This window comes from Adiantum capillus-veneris, chromosome 3, assembly GCF_014529385.1.
Source record: "Adiantum capillus-veneris isolate H3 chromosome 3, ASM1452938v2, whole genome shotgun sequence".
In the NCBI taxonomy this organism is placed as follows: domain Eukaryota; kingdom Viridiplantae; phylum Streptophyta; class Polypodiopsida; order Polypodiales; family Pteridaceae; genus Adiantum; species Adiantum capillus-veneris.
This window is the reverse complement of record NC_140933.1, coordinates 8,860,377-8,870,447: the sequence shown is the minus strand read 5'-3', so window position 1 is coordinate 8,870,447 and position 10,071 is coordinate 8,860,377. Positions and strand designations below refer to the sequence as shown.

The following is a 10,071-nucleotide window of genomic DNA, read 5'->3' as shown; positions in this document are numbered from 1 at the left end:
CAATCGAGAGGACTATAAATAGGACCCATTACTTCATTTCCAGGTATTTGAAATTCGATTCCTAAGTTCCCCAACGCCAAGCCTAATATCTTTATGTCTTGAGCCAAGAGCAGTTGTCCTTTGTAATTCTCATTAAGCTGGAAACTCATTTGTCATTGACTCCAGTTGTATACACTTTTTTATCTAAATAATACAATTACAGTTCAGTTCTCTGTTTTAGTGTCGGTCTCTTTTCAGTTCCAATTCTATCTTTTAGTTATACTTAGTCTGATATAAGGTCTCTGGTTCAATCTGAACTAACTCCAACTCCCAACCTGGAATAGCTATCTAAAAGCGTCCAACTCATTTCAAGGGCGCCATCTATCAAGTGAGAAATTTAAAAAAAGTTAAAAAGGATAAGTTATGGTATAATTACTTGGTAAGTAGGTATGGCAAAAAGAATTGTCCCAAGGAAAAATTTGTTACCCAGGATAAGGAAAAAGATGTACAAATGGTGCATTTGCTTCCCCCAGAGTCCTTTTCTTGTCATGCCAATGTGAAAATAACACATACCAAAGCAATTCATGAGTGAGAACCCTTATAAATGATGAAGCATCTCACGATTTCATTGACTACAAGTTAATGAATTGTTCTCACAATTTCATTAAATACAAGTTAACGAAACGTTTTCAAATTTTCATTAACTACAAGTTAGTGAACGTTTCAATCTACCCCAAAATCTAGTTTCCACCACTACAAGATAGCTATGTTAAATGGCCATGATACAGACATGTGGGGTGCACAAGTTAAGGAGTACCTCTTGAAATTCAAACGTTTAGGACAACTTTGGATGTTTAAGTAGTAAATATGGATAGTGCAAATGTGTTAAATTAAGAGTACTTGCAATGGTGTGCATGTACTATTGTTGGTAGTACTCTATCACCACAAAAAAAATAAAAATTGTTGCTAGTAAATTAAAGAAACTTTTAACCGAATATAGAAATGTATTTCCAAAAGATTTACCACATCGAATACCATCAACACGTTTTGTGCAACGCAACATAGATATTACAAGTAGTAAACCTGCCAATAAACTATCTTATAAAACGAGTCATTTTGAGACTATTGAGGTAGCAAGTGAACTAGTTGAGTACCTGAATAGAGAGTTTATTCAGCCTAGTTCTTCATCGTGTACATCTCACATTCTGTTGATTGAAAAACACGATCTTGAACATGATTACCATTAAGAAAAAGTATTTGTTACCAAACGTGGATGAGTTCTTTGATAAACTCACTAATGCCGATATTTTTTACGAAAGATCTTCAATCAAGATATCATCGAGTAAGAATTTGATTTGTTAATATACCTAAAATTGCCTTCCAAACAAAATTTGGACATTTTAGTGTTTTGGTCATGCATTTGGACTTAACCAATGCACTAGCTACTATCATGACACTCATTGATAGTGTTTTGAAACCATTTGGTTTATCTCAAAGGTCCACATAGAACTGCCTTTACGACTGAATGGGGTATTTTTACCTATCGAGTTATACCTTTTAGGTTAACTAATGCTCTTACCATCTTTCTAAGATTAATGAGCCATGCTTTCAAAGGATACCTTAAGAATTTGTTGAAAGTATATATGGATGATTTACGTGTACATTCATCAATCCGAGCTTATCATTTTGAACATTTCAAAAAGGTAATAGAAAAATGTGAACTTTATAGGATTTGCTTACATCTTGAAAAGTGCACCTTTATGGATAGACAAAAAAAAAATTTCTTGGACATATAGTATCTAAAAAACAGCATAGCAACCGATATGAATAAAATTTACTCGACAAGTTTGTCATTGTTTTTCTCGATGGCATCCTAGTGTACAGTGCGTTTGAAAAGTACATATAAAAAAGAGTACTTACACCACTTGAAGAAGATGTTTAATATGCTAGGGAAACACAAACTATATATTAATGAATTCAAGCGTGATCTTCTAAAATCAAAAATTCACTTCTTAGGACAAATTTTGGTTGCAGACCTACATATGGATCAATCCAACCTTGATCAACCCTATGATATGCGCATATGGGCACAATCTCATAACTCTAGCTAATGTGAAGCATCATGTTGCCAAAAAAAAAACATTACACAAAAAGTTTCATGAAGTCCAACAGAGATCGAAGGAGACAATGTTGACTGATAGGGAAACAGAGCAAAGTAGACAATAATGTGGAACAAGTCCCAAAATGACTACAGCAGGCAATTAGCAACAACATTGTGAGACACCATTAACCTGCAGCAAGTAGTGGGGCAAAAATGACCGCTAAATGAATCTGATGCAGTAACCACCATCATCAGACAATCCATGAGTTGCTAAATCAAACATGGTCAAGAGATGTGCAACAGGTCTATTAGAACTTATATGTCTTAACTTTGCATACCTGGAATATCTGTAAGGGCATATACTCTGGCTTTGTATACTGCCTTCGTGTCTATTCTTGTTATAAAAGCACCGGTGAATTGCATTAGAAAAGAGATAGAATATGTACAATGGAACCCAAGGAAGAGCTGTGTCTGTATATGAAAAATTTTGACATTTTGTATCGAAAAAGGCCCCACTGGGTTGCACTCCCGTCCCAATTTCTAAGCAATGCTTCAATAACAGGGGAACCTCTATCAACCACTCAAATAGCAAATCCTCAAAACTTATCTGGATATTTATGGCATGCCTCTCCCTTTTCCTTCATGAAAGTGAAGTGCATGCACTATTGTGGTGTCACATGATTGCTCACAAAATTTGCGCTGAAGAAAGCATAAAGTTTTGCAAGCCAGAAAAAGGAGAGAAGAAGAACAACAGCTAAATATGGCCACAACACAATCCCCAAAGTATTGGAGTTCACCGACGTCGGGAAAAATAGCTGCAAATGGAAAGTGCTTCACCCACAAAATACATAACATCTGTTTGGCATATACCTCCTACAAGTCACAAGATCACTACAATCACTATTTTCATGGAATTCATGCCTCGTTCTTCCTCAGAAGCGAATGGTGCTGGCCTGCCCACCCATGAAAGCACCACCAGAAATACCTGCGTTCAACCAATACCAAGGGTTCCGCTCGGATCGCAACCAAGTGTGAAGCTTAGAAGGGAAGATGAAGGTTCACATGCTCACCATGATGTTATCAAAGAACCCCGAACTGCGGATCTAAGAAAATGTGTAGGAGCTTCTCCTGAGGTGAGTCTAATTTAAACAGCATGCACTACGAGAAACAGTATGAGCTGTCTCTTTTTCTCCCTGGTCAGCATAAGTGCTGACAAAAAAGTTTACATCTCTGTGCATGCTATGTAACATCACATTTTAGAACCCAGTTACATCAGCCATGCTTTTGTCATAAGACGACAATACTGGAATGCAGTTCAAATACTCGATCACAAATCCTTAACTGTTTAGACAACGCAACATGCAGACTAATTACCGACTACCAAGCAGCATCAATGACAAGTGAGAAGAATATAATGCCATTGACAGACTACTGAGCACAAAGAACTTACAAACCTCGACTGATCTCATAATAGAAATGAGAGACATCGGGACATCTGATGATGAGAAATATCTTCATACTCAAAGCCATAGATAACAGAGCACAATTGTAATGTTGATATTTCACCATGACCTGCATTTGATTGCCAGATGAAGCAAGAAGACCGCAAATATAAATATCTGCTTCATTTTATTAAAAAGTTTGCATTGCCTGCATTTAACAGCCCAAAGGAACTAGAAGAGTCAATTCACTAACCAAAACACAATAACAAACTTGTTCGGCCAAAGTTGCCCATAACGTACAATGCAATCACATTTTGTGACAAGAAAACTACAGAGTTTATGAAGATCATACCTTCCGTATATTGCCTTTACAACCAGCGTTCTATCATCACATACCATATTCCTCTCAGCTATGCCACATCTGGTGAGACAAACCATACTGTCGGAACCACTTTCCTTGATTTACAGTAAGGTCAGTACCAATTGCAAGTAGAAGCAGCATGTAAGGCGACGCAATTCCAAATTCTGAGGAGATACCCTGATAAAAATGATATTTACATTTCATAACAGTGGGCTTCAAACCCTATTTTTTGAAACCGAATTGGACCAGCGCTTATTGAGAAGCTTGATGCTGGAAACAAGGAGAATAAATCTGCAATAGAGGCTTTGAGATTAGCAAGCAGGATGCCGATGCATGAGATCAGAGCCAAAGGTAGGATGACCGGTGCAATCAGGACCCCTAGAAGGAGGGCAAAAGAGCCACAAAACATCAAGGTTGAAGCAATGCCCAGAAGGAAGGAAGCTAACCCTAGCGCAGATAGCCTGGGTACAGTCGAAACCTGCGGTAGATGAAGATGGTGCTGAAGCAGATGAAAGTCGGCAAGATTATTGCCCCCGTACTCGCCAAAAGGAAGATCTAGCAGAGTCTCACAAACTCGCGAAAGATGATGCACAAGAAAATCCGTCGCCCGCAGAAACTCATTAGGGTACCGCAAGGCGCAAGGGTTGGAAACTGGGGCAGAAACGAGGCTTCGCAGAGCCATAGCTACGGCGCTTAATGCTTGCTCGGTTATCCAAGATGAGATGACGTCGTTGAAAATGAACCTCTCGAAGATGAGATGACGTCGTTGAAAATGAACCTTTGCCCACCTTGGCCCCTGTCACACTGGGGCGGCCGCCCGTTTCTTTTTTAGCATGGCCACCAAGCAGAGAATCACGCGGTAGAGTGTCCCCATCCATCGCTGGCCGTCAGAGTTTAAGTTCAGTCTTGCACGCTCACAAGGTCTCTCGGAAAGTTGGCCGATGGCGTGAGGTTGTCGTCACTCTGACACAAGCTAGAGACCTCGTCACTATATGGCACGGCTCTGGATCAGAGGGGATCTAGGGCCTAAATTTGGGGACGCGAGGCGGTTTTAATCTCGACTGTCAGATCATGCAGTGAACTAGGGGTGGGTGAACTAACGGTGAACTAGGGCCCAAGGGCGAGTAAGCTAGGGGTGGGTGAAATGGGGATGAACTAAGGGTGAACTAGGGGCGCCTAAACTAGGGTATGATCATGTGCCATGCCAACATGGACAGCGACGCGCGCTAGCGTGGTGGTATGGCATTCGTGTGGCAATCGAGATGTCGTAGGTAGTTCACCCCCTAGTTCACCCCCAATTCACTGCGTGATCCGATGGTCGAGATTAAAGGCGTCTCGCGCTCCCAAATTTGAGCCCTAGATCTCCCCTGGCCAGAGCCGTGCCATATAGTGACGAGGCTAGAGGCCATGTTTCTCTTTTTGCTTTGCCAATGGTTGCCCGCCGCCTCAACTTAGCCAATCATTCCGCCTTACAACCGGGTTGGGAGAGTGGGTCAGCGGGGTCAAGATTTTTAAAATAAAATATGCAAGAATTAGATTAAATAAGGCAAAAAATGTTACATTTACGCAATAAGGAGCTCGATGAACTTTGGAATAGGGTACAACATGAGGATACAAACTTTCAAAAATAGTTACATTTACTAGTCAGATCTAACACTCTCAAACATTTGGGCATACATACTAGTGACTTTGCTTAGGTGTTCTTGAATGATGTCAAGCTCAAACAGAAGAGCTTCTGCTATGTCCATGAATTCACCTTCCCATTCATGAATTGGTTGGAGAAAAGTTGCAACATGATCCACCATTCCCTCTACACATTTTTTTTCTTCAGCAGCCACGTACCTTTCCAAGTAACAAAGACAAACCAAGGTTTGGTTACGCAGTTAGGTCTTGGCTTCAAAGGCCTACGAAATAGCATTAGCAATCCATTTCATTGCCGAAGTGGGGTGGGTTAGGATATTCTTGCCCGCCCCACTTTTGAAGGTTATGGCAAACGGCAAAAAATAAGCATGGGTAGGATTGCGATAGGTTTCGAACACTGACGTGCTACATGGAAGCCGGGGAGTCCACCATTTGGCTAAAGTCACTTTGTTGGTCAAAGGGTGCAACATTTTTATATTGCCTTGTGTGATTCCAAGCAACTCGCCTCCTTCCAAAAAGAGCTAGGCACCCGTCCCAGTGTGACAAGGGCCTAAGTATTCCTACTATAGCATCTTGAAAAGCAAGGGTTTAAGCGAAGATTTCGCGTACTTCACCCGTGCAACAAGTAGACATCTTGGGTTGACCTGCAGATGACAGTAGACCTGCACTTGCCCCCAAGTGTAGCCTGGTCTTGCATTGTCCACGCCCTCTCATACTGGCCATTTGTGCCAAGGAACTCGCCATCACTACTGTAGAAGATTTAGCGCCACTTTTTTCCTCACCGCAAGGGCACAATAGTATTAGACTCTCTGCGTCGTAACTATAAAAGGCTAGATGTGCTTCTCCAAAAGCTAGCATGCTCGCGAGTGTCAAAAGGTGCAAGTTGGAGACAGGGAGCTAGGTATTCGAGCTAGCTTCTTTTTTTTTTTGAGGGCCGCCCTCCCTATTTCCCCTTCCTCCTCTCATCGCCCATGTGCTTCCTCCTCTCATCGCCCATGTGCTTCCTCCTCTTCCCTTGCTCCTCCTCCAACATCCTCCATCTTCTCTCTCCATCTACTCCTCTAACGTCCTCCCTTCCTCCATCTCCTCCTCTAGCAACTGCCCTCCCTTCCTCAAGGTCCTCCTCATTTCCCACTCCCTTCTTCCTCTCTCTTTCCATGTCACTCTATAACACCTATCCCCCCATGCCCTCTCTCTCTCTCTCTCTCTCTCTCTCTCTCTCTCTCTCTCTCTCTCTCTCTCTCACCACCCATGTGACCTCCATCCCCAACCACCCATGTGTGTGTGTGTGTGTGTGTGTGTGTGCGCGTGCGCGTGCGCGCTTATGTATGAAAATCCCTTCATATATGAACCATAGTTAGACAATTTTATTAAATAATACATTAAATAACAATACCTTAACACAAGACATCATAAAAGTGAATAAATATTTTGTGTAAAAAATCTTGTCCTATTTTTATTAGGTATAACATTGCATCTGATAGTCAATATAGCCATCTAGACTCAAACTTTGATTTTGGAGCATTACAAAATGGCATCTTGTTGTTCTATACCTATGCGTCCATCTCTGGGGATGAGCCTCCACTACACCAACAAGGAGAAGGATCCAACTGTTACCTACATCCATACAAAAAACATTCCATTAGAATTGGCTATGTTTATGTGTTTTGCAGGTGTTAGCACTAGATCCAGTTGTTATCCATGTCACATCTGTAGACCTAGTTTCTAGCCTACCCAAAAGACGGAGTAAAGTGTGGCCGACCAAAAAATTATTTTCTATATTTCAAGAGTGAAGCACACTCTCCATCAAACCTAGAGAGTGTTAACCATCTAAGAAAAGTATGAATTGTTATGTTTAAACAACCATAAGTATGATGGTATTACATAGCCATAAGTAAGCTGGATAGGATCTAGTTCCAATTATTTTTTCTTGAATAAAAAAACATTAGTAGACGATGAGATGGTATAGAGAAAAAGAAGATCATACTGCGAGGTAAGTGCACACATAACATGTGTTCCCATAATGTGTGAATAGATGGTTTATAATGATAAATGCTTAAAAACCCAAAGGCTCCATATTATTGTTAATGAAAGCATAAGATTGATAGAACATAAACCTGTTGTTGTCTAGCATTGTTGTCTAGCAGACTATCTCGATGACCAAAAAAGTGGTGATGACATAGTGCACCGGAGGGGAGTACTTTGCAAAAAGAGGTGCATTTGTATGAGCGGCACCCTTGAGCAAAATTCGTTGGTGCGATTATGAGTAAGCAATGCTTACAAAAGCAATGTCATTGTGCATTCACTATCGAACCTCTATTATATCTTTTCCCAAAGGCTTTTCAAGATTTTGTGTGTGTGTGTGCACGTGTGTGTGTGTGCACACGCACACACGTGTGCAAAATAAACAATGCTTATTTGCTTGCACTACAAATCACACACGCACGCACATATGTGCGTAAAATAAACAATGCTTACTTGCTTGCACTACAAATGTGCATGAGATTACATGTGTGTATGTGTTGTTCTACAAAATCGTAGCATTTTCTACTCGCATACGACCTCACCTAAAAAACTTGATAGTAAGTGTGTGTGTGTGTGTGTGAGAGAGAGAGAGAGAGAGAGGGAGGGATGGTGAGCTACAAAAGAAATGCACTACATATAAGTCTAAGTGTGTTAGCAACAAGTGTGAGAAAGTAGTTTTTCCTTGCCTCATAATATTATAGCATGGGTCACAGCAACCTTCAATTTCATGACAGAGTAGTGTATCACCATCATGGTCCATATTAATTGGCATCCATATTCTTCCGGCTTTCAATAGATGTGCCTTGAGGTCACATGCAAATGGGTTATCTTCATTGCATCGTGAGTTGTGCAACCCTTCAAGATCGTTTCTAAGGATAGTATATTACCCACATGGTCTATATTAAAAGGGTATCATATTAAGGAGTTTCCACTTTTCCATTCTTCTCTTGTAATCTTTAAGGATTTTTACTAAAGTAAAGCAAAACTAAAAGAATAGTTAAGGCATTGTTCATATGTCTATTGGTCCAAGACAATGCTTATTAACATTCATGTAAGGAATGGTGTGAAGGGTTTTTTAGGTGCAATCAATTCTTTGAGAGAAAAAAAACCTTATATATATATGATATCCAATTATAGGATAAGAATTAGGGGTATTTTTTACTTAGATAAATTTATGAAACAACCACGACCAAAGGGGAACATGGCTTTCGACTTCTTTATCACAAAGCCAGAGTCAAATAGTTTCAATGTTTGAAAATTTCAATTGAGAGAGAAGATTGTGTGTGTGTGTGTGTGTGTGTGGCCCTCCCACATCCCAGAGGAGAGATCCACTTGGTGGAGGATGGTCCACCAAGTGGACCAATCCCCCACCAATTGTAAACAACTATGGCTACAAGTTCTAAAGCATGGCCAAAAAAGATCGTGTTTCTTGCACATAGAGATTTAATGATTATTAATCAACCATATGCTACCTGTTGAAAGAGGTTTAATATGAGAATTTTCCAATAAAGGGATACTCCTAGGAGGAGAATATGATAAAATGAAACAGACATACCTAGATTCTCATGCGTTTGGTCAATATATCAAGGCAAGGAAAAGTTGCAGGTACACCCTTCTTCGTAGGGTAGCTAATTTCCTATTCATCAATCCAGCCTTGCAATTTACATTTATCATCATGACTTGTAGAATTGAAATAAGCCCAATACTCTAGGATTCTTCTTAGTCTAAGTATAGGTAATCCTTTTTTTTTTTTCAAAACTCACAATTGTGAGTGAATTATATTAATCAACCCAAAAAATTACAATGTCTTGTCATGCTCGTGTTGAGCCATGACATCATCCAGGGACCATAATTACATCGGCAACGATCCCAACCAACTTGCCTCCTTATCTTTGATACAAAAGGTCCATTATCATGTTCTTATGAGATCTTTTAATTACGGATAGCCAAGATTTTTCCCCATCCTAGGTATACCCTCTGCTGACATCAAGGCACAAGTAGTCCTAGACCAATCCTCTGAGTGTTGCTTGGGCCCGAGTGTCCAAATTAGCACTTTGCTTTCTTGTATAATTTTTACGAAGCTTGCCACCTCAAGACCTCCTTCAAACACACAGCGGTTCCTTGTCTGCCATACATTATGCAAGAATAAGTACCTGACGATTTGAGTGCAGATGAGGATGGCAGGACCACTTGAATTCTTCCCTCCAAGGAATAGATCAATCTTGTAAAAACCAATTTTCCATGTTCTTTGGACCCATTTACATATTTTCCCTGCGAGGCCTTTGATAGTTGGGCAATCCATGAAGAGGGCCAGATCTTCACTAGCCAACCTGCACCCCAAGCATCGATTTGACCCAATCCCTCTTTCCTGAATCTTCACCCCCGTCGGTAGAGCACCCCAAATTACCTTCCATAAAAATACCTTCACGTGTTGCAGAACCTTTGGCTTCCAGATGTTCTCCATTACTTGCTCCCACCTTTCCTTCGACCATTGTTTTTTCCATATCTTGTTGAGGGGGCTA

At 40.5% G+C, this 10,071-nt stretch overlaps 1 protein-coding gene across 1 annotated transcript; it reads right to left on the bottom strand.

Annotated features, from left to right (window-relative positions):
- Window positions 1–2,841: 2,841 nt before the first annotated feature.
- LOC147460479 (uncharacterized) lies at window positions 2,842–4,761 on the bottom strand. Its single transcript, XM_086507787.1, has 5 exons — window positions 4,536–4,761; window positions 4,362–4,382; window positions 4,081–4,261; window positions 3,875–3,943; window positions 2,842–3,730 (listed from the first exon to the last, which is right to left on the bottom strand). Exons 1-5 carry the CDS (start codon window positions 4,759–4,761, stop codon window positions 3,643–3,645), a joined length of 585 nt encoding a protein of 194 aa, XP_086363913.1. The 3' UTR covers window positions 2,842–3,642.
- Window positions 4,762–10,071: the final 5,310 nt, after the last annotated feature.